Raw genomic sequence first — 13,888 nt, forward strand, 5'->3', positions numbered from 1 at the left:
TCATTTGCTTGTTGGAGTGAATCCGGACCATGTGGAGATCGAAGCCCTTCCCACCCCTCATCTGTTGCCACCCTGTGCTCCCAAGTAATTTTTTACAATGCACTGTAATTGACAACTTCATTCTGTGGGAAATTGTGTCTGGCTCCCACCAAGCAAGGCCCTCGCCATTTGTCTCCGCTTATGTACGGCACTAAGCCAACATGGGACATTCTGCACATCCCCCCCAATTTATGAAACAACATATCCTGTCTGTGGGGCACCGTGCAAGTGGCAACATTGAAAGAAGCTGTTTCCTTTGCTCATTGTAATGTGAAAAGGAATCTAAACTAAAAACTGGGGTCCTTTACTCACAACAATTCCATGGGGTAGAGTATGGCTTGCTATTGTTATTTTACAGATGAGGAAACTGAGACTCAGGGAAGTAAAGTCAGGGCCCTGCTCTTACACACAGTCAGGTAGCATTTATTAAGCTCTTGCTATGTTCATGCACGTGAAATACAGAAAAACAAACAAAAAAACCAGGCCCTGCCATCAAGGAGCTCACTGTCTAATGGAGAAAACAACGTACAAACAGCTGTGTACAAATAAGATAAACAGGATTAACTGAAGGTAGTCTCAGAGGGAAGGCCCTAAAATTGAGAGTTGGGGCAAGGCTTCTTGTAGAAGGTGGGACTTAAGCTGAGATGTGAAGGAGCTAAGAGGTAGATGAGGAAGGAGAGAGTTGTAGGCCTGGGAAATAAAGTCTGAAAACCCTGGGTCAGGAGACAGTGTCTTGTGCGGGGGAACAGCAAGAAGACCCGCTCACTGGGGATCAGGGTGTCAGGTGTAAGAAACCTGGGAAAGTAGGAGAGGCCATGTTATGGAGGACTGTGAAAACCAGAGGATTTTATATTTGATGCTGGAGATAATGGGGAACCAATGGAGTTTATTGTGTTGGGGAAGGATATGATCAGACCCATGTGAGAAAGTAAATTTGACAGCTATGGGGAGGGGGCACTAGAGTGGGGGAGAGACTTGAGGCAGGCCAACCCACCCATACTGTTGCAGAAGTCCAGGAATCAGTTGATGAGGGCCCGCTGCAGGAGGATGGCCGTATCAGAGGAGAGAAGGGGTCATATACAACAACTCTTGTTGTAAAAGCAGAAATCCTGGGCCACTGTGAGCATGGTAATATCTTCCCTCTCCACTAGGAGGGAAGTTAGAAAGATGGGAGGACTTTGGAGGAAAGATAATGAGCCTTTTTTTTTTTTTTTTTTGGATATGCCTATAGGACATCAAATCAGAGATGTCTGAAGGGCTGTTGGAGATGCAAGACTGGAAGTAGAGAGAGGTTAGGGCTGGACAAGAAGGTCTGAGAGTCAGGGAGCTGTAATATAGAGAGCTGTGATACACAGCGTTACATAGCACGTGCATTAGAGAATTTTTAAAATGTGAAGTGAGGGGACAGATCATCATCAAGCAAACAAACCAGGGAAGGTTTTGTGGAGAAGATAGAGTTCAAGGTGGGCCTTAAAGGATAAGCTGCTGCTGTTACTTGAGGAATACTCTATTAACATGTCAAAAAAGTCTGGGGCAGCTAGGTGGCGCAGTGGATAAAGCACTGGCCCTGGATTCAGGAGTACTTGAGTTCAAATCCGGCCTTGGACACTTGACAGTTACTAGCTGTGTGACTCTGGGCAAGTCACTTAACCCCCATTGCCCTCCCCCCCCCAAAAAAAAAATAGAGGAGAAAAAAGTCTGGGGGGCAGCCTCAGACACTCGACACTTACTAGCTGTGTGACCCTGGACAAGTCACTTAACTCTTATTGCCCCGCAAAAAAATTACAACAACAACAAAAAAAGTCGGAAAACATACGCTTTGTATAATATTTATGTACCCTATCACTTCTGCAAATGAGTGGGGTGAAAGTGTCTTTTCTTTTGACTTCATGCCTGTGCAATATTTATTTTCCCTTTTTTGTGTTTCTTTCCATTTACATTGCTATAATCATTGTATATATTATTTTCTTGACTTTCGACTTTAGTCTGCACCATCAGTCCGTGTCAAATTTCCCGTGCTTCCATTCATCATATTCCGTTGCATTCATATACCACAATTTGTTTAGCTGTTCCCCATTTGGTGCAATTACAAAAGGTGCTACTATTAATATGTTGGTGTCATGGGGACTTTTTTTTTTAATCAATGGGCTACTTGATATAGAAGCCTTGTAGTTATGGACTCACTCAATTTGAGAGCTGGGAGTGTCCTCATTGTCCCTTAAATTCAAATGGGACACAAAAAAGTGGCCTTGCTTTAGCGTACCTGACAAGTGGTCGTGCAGCTTCACCTTGGAGACCTGACCTCTAAGGAGGGGGGAACCATCACTTGTGGCCCTTCACTTTTCATCAGCTCTGGTTCTTCAGGCTTCCTCTTTACTATTTGCCCCTATTACTCCTGCTTCTGACCTCTGGTGCCAAACAGAACAAGGCCAATCTTTTCTCCACCTGACAGCCCTTCTTCAAATCCTTAGACACCAGTACCATCTTGCCTTCCCAGGTCCTTCACCTGGTGGGCCCCAGGGACTTTCACAGCCAGCTCACTTCCCACCATCATCTTGGTTAGGATACCATGGTCTTATCCTGGGTTCAGGAGGTAGAACTTTTCCCAACCAAGCCAGCGTGAAATCCTAGCTGGAAGAAGAATGCTAGCCCACTCTTGCATTGTTCTTGTTCTTGTTCTTGTTTGCTTTTTGCAGGGCAATGAGGGTTAAGTGACTTGCCCAGGGTCACATGGCTAGTATTGCATTTGAACTCAGGTCTTCCTGAATCCAGGGCCAGTGCTCGATTCACTGTGCCACTTAGCTGCCCCCTTCTCGCGTTGTTCTTGGGCAGTGGCTACTCTCTGATTAAGTGTTAGCTACTGGCCTTGCCTTTTTTGTCATTGTTCATAGCTAAGCAGACTGCTGAGCAGACTGTTCTGGACAAGAAGTGCCTATGGTGCAGATGATGGCCCAATAGCTTTTCCAGTCAGTGAGGGTAGCTTTTGTTCTATGCACATCGCCCAACGATGGTGTCTGACAGTTTGAGTCGTCTCAGGATGGCTAACCAAAATCCAGCCTGATCCACAACGGGGAGCAAACACATTCCTGGTTGGGGGCAGGGGGGTGGTTTGCATCCACAGAGAAAGTCACAGCACCTCTTGACATTCCAGCACAATTGTGGATCAAATGACATGGCTTCTACATGCTATCCCTTTCAGGAGATCCACCTGGTTCTTCTCTATTATGTCTTAGGGATGCCAGATCCTGGGCAAGGTTCACCATGCCCATTTGCTCATTTGTGAGAAAGGTTTGTCATTAGAATGGTGCAACAGCTTCTAGGTCTTTCTTGTTTGGAGACTATTCTTGCATTAAATATAAGCATTTGAGTCAAATGGGGACTAGTAGAGGAAGAAGCTTTTCTTTTTCTTTTCTTTTTCCCCCTGGGCAATGAGGGTTAAGTGACTTGCCCAGGGTCACACAGCTAGTGAGTGTCAAGTGTCTGAGGCTGGATTTGAACTCAGGTCCTCCTAAATCCAGGGTTGGTGCTTTATTCACTGCACCACCTAGCTGCCCCCTTCCTGGAAGGAGTTTTTTAACATTTTTTCTGAACTACACTTTGAAAGTCTTTCTGTGCCTCAGTCTTAAAGGCAGTGTTCATAAAGCAGTTTCCCACCAGACTCTATACAACCATTGAGGTTTGTGTCCATTCGAGTGGTCAGAACTCGAGCCAATTCAACATTTACGGTGGGTCTTTTATGTGCAGGATACTGTGCTCAGCACTGGGGACACAGAAATACATCCCTGGCCTTAAGGAAGTTACTTTCTGAGGGTCCATGTGGTTCAATGAACATTGAAATGAGAGTCTTGAGAGAGAGGCAGAGCCAGGACACGCTGGCCCGACCAGTGCCCTTTCACCCAAGTCGGTCAGTTCATATGAAAACCTGCTGGCACATTTACCAGCTCTTCCTCCCACACACATTCTCTCTGTCTGCCTTCCAGACCTTGTTTACAGGGTGCTGGCAAAGAACCTTAGGAGAGCAAGAGCCCTACTCGGTAACCTTTCTGAATTCAGGGAAGTGAAAGTGAAATGCCTCTTGGGCCTTGGCCCGCATCCCACTGCTGAGGCTTTCTGGCACCTCTGGCACGGGTCGCCGGCAGCACTACAGAGGGTGACATGGTATAGCCTGAGGGCTTTTGATACCAGTGACCAGAGCTTTTTGATCAGGAAAAGAGTGCTTCCCCGGTTTTCACGTCCTTGTGGTCCTTGGAACATTGCTTTGGAAGGCAGAACTTAGAGGTTCAAACCACATGATACAGATCTCCATCAGTGAGTCTAATCTAGAACAGCAGCTATCTCCAGAACCCCAGGGAGAAGGGGAAAATAGATTGGTGGAGGTTTATTATCTTGTATTCTTTACAAGCTGAAAAGATTAAAATTCCCTTGCCAACCCACAAGCCCATTGTATTCATTGACAGTTTTGAGTGCATTTCTTGCCCATGATACAAATGCAGATACTGGAGGAAAAGGAAAATAATGTCTGGGTGGGTATATGTGGGTTTGTGTGTGCACATGTGCGTGCACGCACACACACACACACAAAAGGTGTCACTTATTATTTATAGTCTTCCCCACGCACACACATTTCCAGACAGCCTCCTCACAGAAAACTCTGACAAAGCAGTCTGTTAAGGAATATTTGCATCCTTGTAGACTTTGGAGGAGATACCTTGGGTCTTTTCCCTCCTTCCATGGTAAACAGAGGTTTACCTTAAGCCAGCATTGTCTCGGACCTTTGGTCTTCTTGGTCAGTGGAAGAGACTGTTAGGAAATGTTATCAAGAGCTCAGGCTGGACTTCTTGGGAAGCAGGGAAGAGTGAGGAGGAAATGTCTCAGGAATATCAGCCATGCCTGCAGAGGGAAAAGCAAGGAGCTGGATGCCAGAAGGCTCAGGTTCAGGAGGACCTGAGTTCAAATCCAGCCTCAGACACTTGACACTTACTAGCTGTGTGACCTTGGGCAAGTCACTTAACCCTCATTTCTCTGCCTACACACACACACGCACACGCGCACGCGCACACATGTGTTAGCATCCTGAACGGACCTGATACTTCCACTGTGGTGTGACTGCAAAGGAATATCGTGGACAGCATTTTGAAGTAATTCAAAGGTAGTAGTGACCAGCTCTGACATTGACTACCAGTGAGACCTGGACAAAACTATTGAACTGTTGTCGCCCTCAGTTTCTTCATCTGCTAAATGGCAGTATGAAAGTGAATGGGGCGCTGGACTTGTCAAAAGAACCCACCTTGGGCATTAGCTGGGTGACCTTGGACAAAACACTTATGACAGGGCTAGATTCAGCGGCCTCTAAGTTCCTTTCCACCCTTAAATCTATGCTCCTGTGACTCTGACCTCCAAAGTCTATCTAGCTCCAGGTCTACGATCCTGGGAGTTAACATTGTTCTTATTATTATTGTTGTTGTCATCCTCAAAGTGTATACTTTGTAAAACAGCATCAGCAACAAAGCAGCTTCAGAAGTCACATGACAGGGGAGGAAGGGAGAAGGTGCTGAGCTTAGAGCCACCGGGACCAGTTGAGGACTTAGTGCCATTGGGATTCTCAGGTGGCCATTATGTTATATCTGACGAGTGTGCTACGCTAAGGTTTTTGTAATGCTGTGGGGGAAATGAGGACACTGGGTTGTTACAGACTTGGTGTGGGCGGTTTTTCCAGAGTAATAGAAGAAATCTATTTAAGTCAGATTGCGTAGATGCCTGTAGGTTTTCTGGTGGTATCGATAGAGAGGAGTTAGGTGGGTGATGGAGAACCTGGACACGCTGATATCCATGAAGTACTAAAAGAATGAGAGGCAGACCCCTGGCAGATGGGGTGGTCCCTCTAAGGAGACCGTATAGCAACCTGGAGGAAAAATGTAGAACAGAGATGGGTGTGTGTGTGTGGGGGGGATAGGTCAAGTTCTCTCCTCTCCTAGTAAAAGCTGTATTGCCTCTACTGTCTCATCACAAATTCATTGGACCTCTGAAGTCAATTACTCAAGTAGTTGGGTAAATGGATCGTGATGGAAGGAAGTCCTTCACTTCTCTGGAGAAAAAGTAGCTGCGGCAGGCTCTAGCCTCTCCAGTTCATGTCCTTAAACATTTGTCAACCACCTCCTATTCACAAGATCCTGAGCTGGGTGCCTTAAAAAAAAACATTCTGAGCTTAAAAAAAACCTTCACAGAGCCTGCCCTCCCATTGAATGGTCAACATGAATAGATAGCCATATAATAAGATTGGGTGTGCTGGGTTGCCTTTGGAAAATCTACGGAGGGGAAAAACACTTTTTAGCTCGTCAAGTCAGCAGTGCCAGACACTGTGCTAAGTGTGAGAATCCAAACACAAGCCGAAAGAAACCGTCCTGCTGCCCTCAAAGAGCTTCTGTTCTAGTTAGGAAGGCCAGGGAAGGTCTCCCTGAGGGGGCAGCTGGGAGAGACACCCACATTCTCCCCTGTGCTCTCAGCTCTGGGAGCTTTGTGGCCTGGGGGGAAGAGCTTGGCAGTATCTTATCCCTGATACGTGTCTTCTTGCTGTGTGCACCTGGGCAAGAAGCTTCATCTCCTTAATGAAGCCTCTGTTTCTCCAGCTGTTAAAAACATTAAGAACACCAGCCCTTGCTTTGTGAGGACTGAGAGAGATGGCAGTCTATGGGCAGGAAGCAGGGCTTTCTTCTCTTGCTTCACGTAGTCAGATTTGAAGCTGTGTAATGTTTGGCCCCTAGAAATGTCCTTACCACAGGCCTGCAAGAGTGGAAGTTCTTGGGCCTGTTTCTTGACTCCAAACCCTTTTTCCTTTTATCTGGGGCCTCTAAAGAGGCCACTCTAAAGAGCCTTCAAGTCAAAAAACCTGAGCTGTCATCCAAACTTGTGACCCCTTCTGCCTTAGAAATGGGAACGTTGTTAGCTGCCTTCTTCCCCCGAATCACTGGATACTTGAACATGAGCATGTCGACCTTTGTTGCTCTCATGATGGTTTTTGTTGTTCATGGGGCTCCTTCCTTCCCCCTCAGAAATGTCTCCTCCATTTTGGCACGAAGCAGCTGATGTAAGTATAGCTCTGTCTTTGGGCACACTTGTCTAGTAGAATAACCCCTCCTCTCTAGGTTGCGTGCACACTCCTCCCTAACATCAGTCTCCCCGTCACATGCTTCTCTTCCTGGCCCTACTAAACGTGACTTGTTTATTAACCTACCCGTCTTGAGCGTGAATCAATAGTGTTCTCTTAGAGGATTTAGAGCCAAATCTTGTCAAAAGGTTTTCCTGATCGTGGATCTGTCTGGCAATGGGATCCTCTGCTTTCCCATGCCTTTGTGCCCTCCTCTCAGAGTGACTAGGTCTTTTTTTGCATACCTTGCCTTCTGGCCTGGCTCAGCATGGGGACAGAGTGTGTTTCTGCTGATGCCCTCCGTGAAGGAAGGGGCACTCCCTGGAGGCTGGCCCCCGGGCCATCATCCCTGACTGCCACAGTGAGAACACGGGCACGATGAGGGGATTGGTGACTGATGGGAGTGATGAAGAGCTGAAAGAAGAGGCATTGTGAGAGTTTGTCTTCTTCTCTTCCTGGTAGTTCTGATGCTTTTCTTTGACCTAACCAATGTGCCTCTTGTATTGTCTCCTTCCCCCAACTTGCCCCTGGCAGTCGGCCCTGTTGAGCTTCCTTAGCCAGGTCAGGCCTGTTGTATCTAGTGGTTGAAGCAGGAGGGTGCTAAGGGCTCACAAACATGTTGTGCCTTTCAGGTTGTGTCATCACCATCTCTGGACGCATGACCTTCACGAGCAATAAGTCCATGGAGATCGAAGTCTTGGTGGATGCCGATCCTGTTGCGTTGCATTCTCAAGAGAGATACCGCGCTGCCAGTGCCTTTGTCACCTATGTGTCCCTGAGCAAAGAGGGGAAGACACTCCCTGTGCCCCAGCTGCTGGTGAGTAGGCCTCATCCCTACCTACCATGGATGCTTCTGGGCTCCGGTGAGAGCTCCTTACTTAGCCAGTGAATCCCCCATTCTTCCCATGCTTTTCTTGGCTTCCTTTTTCGCATTGGTGATGTAGCTTGGGCATCCTAATGGTGACCTGGGATGCAGGTTGGCTCCCCAGGATACTCATGGTCATGATTGTGTTGGTGGAGCAGGGCCTTTCTGCCCAGCTCTCTGTGGGTCTTGTTTCTTCAATGTTATTTAAGTGAACCAGAGCCCATCAGAGAAAACCAGCTTCAGAGTCAGGAAGACCTGGGTTCTAGTCTCTCTACTGACACCTGATGACTGGATGACCCTAGCCTGATCCTTTCAGCTCTTAGTACCCCTGGCCACTCTCTGAGAGTCTAGGCCGCACAGTGGCAGACACTGGCAGAGGAAGTTTCTTATGCCAGGGAAATTACAGGTGCAGACACACACACACACACACACACAAAAAGACTAACAGCTGGCTTCCTTGGCTGGCTCAGCATCCCAGCTGATCCCCCTCAGGGGCCCTTTCTAGGAATATGCTGCAGGCAGACCAAAGAATTTTGTTAAGACGTGCAAGCACCAGTTTCTTTGGGCAGTGGAGACCCTCCAGCTGGTCAACAACCCCCTGGCATGGTAGGAGTCCCTGACCTGGGAAGTGGGCATTGTGGCTTTATTACCTTGGGCAAGTCATTTAACCTAGCATTTTGGTGTTATACACAGGTAAACAGGATAATGAATACTTGATACCAAGCCAGGATAGTGTGGCAGGGGTGTGTGTGTGTGTGTGCGCGCACGCGCACACTAAAAACAAAACAAAACAACTCTTTCCTGTACTAACAAGGATCAAGACCCTTATAATAAACCGAGGTGTTCTGGTTACTAACAGTTGATAAGAAAGGATGATTTGTGTAGGGGAGAAAGTTTGGATGAGAGGTGGAACTGCTTCATGAATCCCTGGCACTTGTGTGGAAGAGTTCAGGCACACTCACTTGGGCACTCTACCAACTCTGCAAAAACTTCTACATAGTCCACACCCCCCGTCCCCCATCTGCTTTCTTATGTCTGGTCCATGCCATGCTCACTACTGGTTTCTGTCAGATGTCAAACATTTTAGAATTCAGCTATGGACTTGTTTTTAAAAAACACACCAACAGTACACACATTTCCTCTCATTTCAGATTCCATGCTTTTCTTCTTCCTGTTGCTGTGATCATATTGTTATTCCTTTCTAGACTGTAAGTCCCTAGAGGGCAGGAAGCATGTCTTAGTGTTTTTTGTAGCCCCTCAGTCTCAATGACAAGGCATTGTATGCAGCAGACAAAATGTTTCTTGAAAGAATGGATGGCGAGACATGCCACCTGGCTGCTTGGCCTGGGTTCCGTGTGTGAATCTCAGATGACATAGTTCTGTATTTTCTGATTTGGAAAGGACCTTAAAGGCTAGGTGGCGCAGTGGATAGAGCACTGGCCCTGGGGTCAGGAGGACCTGAGTTCAAATCCAGCCTCAGACACTTGACACTTACTAGCTGTGTGACCCTAGGCAAGTCACTTAACCCCAATTGCCTCACCAAAAAAAGAAGAAAATGAAGAAGAAAAACGGCTAGTTAGCGTAGGAATGTTCTGGTAAATGTTTAACCAGTGTCTCTTTGTGGGGAAAGTGTATGCTGAGCAGACTTTTATGTTTGATCTGCATTGTTAACATATTCTCCATTACTTTGCTAAGTATTGGCAATCATGGTAAAAGCACATGATCCAAGCACAGATCCCTGGGATATTCCACTGGAGACCTCCTGCCACACTAATATCAAGCCTCTGAATCGATACTCAGTCAGGTCTGAATCCATCTAATTGTATATCATTGGGTTCACATCTCTCCATCTTCTTTGCAGGAACAGTAGGAGATACTAGAGCAAAAGCTTTGCCAAAAACCTGGGGAGATGGGGCAGCTAGGTGGCGCAGTGGAGAGAGCACTGCCCCTGGAGTCAGAAGGACCTGAGTTCAAATCTGGCCTCAGACACTTGACACTTACTAGCTGTGTGACCCTGGGCAAGTCACTTAGCTCCAATTGCCTTGCAAAAAAAAGAAAAAACAAACCTGGGGAGATATTGATGGTCTTACCCTCATCTACTAACTTAGATGCTATCAAAACAAGGAAAGGAGCTGAGTCTGGCAAAACCTGTCTTTGATGAAGCCCCCACTGGCTCTTGGGAGTCACTGCTTCCTTTCTAGGTGGTTTGCCAAGCATCTGTTTAATGAGCCATTCTAGGATTCTAGGATTTTCCCAGGACTTCATGTCCAGTCCCCTGGTAGTGGTCTGCAGGCTCTGATCTCTATACATCAAGGCACTCGCCCATCTCCAATCTTGTGGTACCTCTCCTATTTCCCACGATCTTATGGCTCAGCAGGAACATCTGCTAGTTCTTTCAAGACACAAGAATGTAGTCAAGTCATCGGGGCCAGGGAACTTGAATTCACTGAGGGCCACTGGACACACTCTTACTGTCCCTTTGCCCTTCTTGGCTACCAGCTCCCCATGAGCCATTGTTGTGCTCTCATTTCCACTGTAAGGGTAGGGGAAATATTCATCAGTTCCACTTAAAGTTGTCTTCTCTTCAGTTTCCTTATCCATAAAATGGGTTTAACAACAGAACCTACCACCCAGGGTGTTTGTGAGAATCAACTGTGAAGATAACTATAAAGTGCCTGGCACATCATAAGCACTGTGTAAATGTTAGCTAGTATTATTATTACCTGGCAATCCCCTCAGTCTGGAGCCTTGGATTTGGGTGAATCTTTCAGTTTTAATGTTTGCGAAAAATGTTATACCCATTCCGCTTAATTCAGTGAGCATTTATTAGGTACCTGCTATGTGCTAGCACACGGTGTGTTGGCAATACCAAACCAACCATCTCTATCCCCAAGAGCTTGCATTCTATTGGGGAGTGGCCAACACAAACTGTGTATAAAGTAAAGCCAACAGAAGGGCAGCCCTCAAATGATCTCGTTTGTCCCCATCAACCCTGTGGAAGCTGCCTCACATCAATAGACCCATTCTATCAATGAGGAAACCACAGACTCCCCCAGCTTGAGAGGTGAAAGGACACATCCACAGTCACCCAGCCAGTAAATGTTAGGTGCAGTTCAGACCCAGGTTCTCCTGACTTTTCCCACTGAAATGCATTGCCTCACAAGGGGTAAAACATTCCTACTTAATTGACAGTTGTTTGTTTGAGTTGGCTGTTTGAATTGTTTAGAGATTCGCTGGCATTGTCCAAACTGCACAGCTGTTTTAGCTGCTGCAGACTTGGGCCGTTGTTTCTTGCTAATTCAAGATGGAGCTGTGATACTTTAAGAGGTGCCCTGGTGGTCAGATGTTCATTAATGATCTTTGCTAATTTGAAAGAAAGGGAGGGAGGGCTTGGGGAGCCATAGCTCAGTGTTTTCAGAACCAACTCAGGCTTAGTGCAATCACTTGGAAAACTGACAGTGCAAGTGTGTGTCCCTCTGGAGTGTGTGTGTGTGTGTGTGTGTGTGTGTGTGTGTGTGTGTGTGTGTGTGTCTGACAGAGAGAGAACGAGAACAAGAACTAATATAGCCACATGATTGTCTCCGTAGATGTGATGTGGATTTGATATGTCTGAGTATGTAACTTTGTCTTTTTATTTCCCTCTAAACTGATGGCTTTGGTTGGAATTCACATGAACTTGGGAAGAGCGGGCTCTATCCCCAAGGAATAGCTTGGAGTGCGAAGAGAATCGCACACCTGTATGTTTCTGCAGAAACCCTGCTTCTCCCTTCCCCCTATTCCCTATTGTCAGTTCTTCAGCCGACTCTCTATTTTTAGCTCCCCCCCTCCCCTCCAGCCACAGGGCTTGCTGTCGACAGACACCAAATGCAGTGTAGCGTTTTGGGGCTGTTTCTTGATGAGTATTGAATGCTGGGTAGGTGCCCTGCTGGAAGTACTCCATCCTTTATCATCTCCAGCACTTTCCAGACTAATTAGAAATTAGTCAGAAGATGCCTGTGGAGATGCTTTACAGGAACACTGGTTCCTGGATGACCCCCTCTCCTCACTTTGCCCCTCAACCCCAAGGCAGAAATCCTGCCTTTCTGAACACTTGCACACTTGCGGCAAAGAGCTCTGGACTTGGGGGGGGGGGGCTCCGTTTGGGAAAGCCCTTTGTCGGGGTGGCCTAGCCCCTCACCAAAGTCTCTTGGAAGAAACAGCTGCAGAAAGAAATGGCTTTTGCTTCTTAGGCCTGGGCTCCCTCGAGGCCCAGCATCAGGAGGTTTCTCCATGCTCTCTGGCTGATTATTTGTTCAGCCAACGCTGTGGGAAGCTGTGCCTGGGTTAGTTAGAACAGAGATTGCAGAGTCTCATTTGAATCTTTATGACAATAAGCAGCCTTTGTGACTCTGGGAACCTGTGCATCCTTCCTCGTTCGCCACGCCCACAAGAGGTTTCTGCTCAGATCTGGAGTTCATTGCCCTCAGCTCCAAGGGCAGCTGCCTCAATCTGTCATTGAAAACTGTTGGCCTTAACCCTTTGGCATGAGAAGGCAGAAGCAGGTTAGGTCAGGGAGCCTCGAGGGGGCCAGGAGGTCACAGCTGTGACCTGAGAGCCCCAGTGAAGGTAAAGGTCCTTATTATTCACTCCACAGCATGCCAGTAAATGAGTTTTTAAATCATGTTCCCAATAAAGCTGCTTCATGAGGTCATTTGAAAAATGAATGTATCCCAAGTGAGCCATGACTTGCTGCAAGGCCCACCACCTCAGGGCACTTTTGCTGATGGAATGTCAGCCCTGCTCTGAGAGGCTGGCTTTCAGGAAACCCAATAGGGGGAAATCAGACCATGGACAGCAGAGGGATGAGCTCGTGGTCATATTATAAAGGGACCCAATGCAAGCTAGTAGGTGTTGTTTAAATTCCTGAGCTCCCATTATACATTTCAGCTTAATTATCAGAAAGAAAAAGCCCAGCAAATAGCACATCCAGCAGAGAAAACCAAGTTATTAGCAATCCCTGCCAACTGATGACCAGTCACCATTGACATTCAGTCAAATGAAGAACGCTTTCTCAGCTGTTATAATGGAAGGTAATGGAAACAGGATTTGGATTTATGATGAGGAAAATGGTTTATACCCAGCTCTTCAGAAGCAGAAGTGCCCATAGCCAGAGATTGTTGGCAACCAGTGCTAGGCATTCACTGAGCAGGACCTTTGACCAAAGTATTGTGGAGGACACACAGATTCAAGAGAGGGACATTGTCCTTGCCTTCAAAGAGCGACAGTCAGCAGTACAAAGAATCACTTGTGTGCCAACAGAGCCATAAAGGCAGGAATTGCCGTATGAGTTTGGAAGAGATCGAGATGACTGATGGGCCATGGAGGCCATGCAGCCTGGTAAAAGCGCCCGGCATTTAAAATAAGAAGACCCCCACTGTTTACCATGGGCCTTTGGCAAGATATCTCCCTCCCCTGGGCCTCCTTATCCTTATTTATAAAATTAGGGGGTTGAGATAGACAATCTGTGAAATTTCTTTCTACTAAGATCCTTTTGGGAATGGGAGTCCTACTGAATGAGGATAAATTGAAGAGAGAGGCCAACCTAGCAACAGAGATGCCCCAGATCTAAGCATCTGCCTCCCCCTTCCTTTCCAGTTAAGAAGATAATCATATTTAAGGAAGATTACCTTTGCCACTGTGCAGGTCGTGACCATCTCCTGCCCTGGGCTCCCCTGAGAACTCAGTTGATCAGTGAGTTGATTCAGAACCACAAGGGTTCAGTTGCCCAAGTCCATGTGGCTAGCCAGTGATCTCAGAAGCCAGCTCTTGTGACTGCCCTGTGACTCCCTTAGCACTAGAAT

General features: G+C 47.0%; 1 protein-coding gene across 3 annotated transcripts in view; it reads left to right on the top strand.

Annotated features, from left to right (window-relative positions):
- Positions 1-13,888, top strand: part of ACOT7 (acyl-CoA thioesterase 7) — a 166,636-nt gene that overhangs the window by 127,281 nt on the left and 25,467 nt on the right. For all 3 annotated transcript variants that reach the window (XM_043998765.1, XM_043998764.1, XM_043998763.1), the window contains one exon: positions 7,816-8,000. In XM_043998765.1, the coding sequence (XP_043854700.1) occupies positions 7,816-8,000 (185 nt within the window). The remainder of the gene's footprint in view (positions 1-7,815; positions 8,001-13,888) is intronic.

This window comes from Dromiciops gliroides, chromosome 3 (assembly GCF_019393635.1).
Source record: "Dromiciops gliroides isolate mDroGli1 chromosome 3, mDroGli1.pri, whole genome shotgun sequence".
Classification (NCBI taxonomy): domain Eukaryota; kingdom Metazoa; phylum Chordata; class Mammalia; order Microbiotheria; family Microbiotheriidae; genus Dromiciops; species Dromiciops gliroides.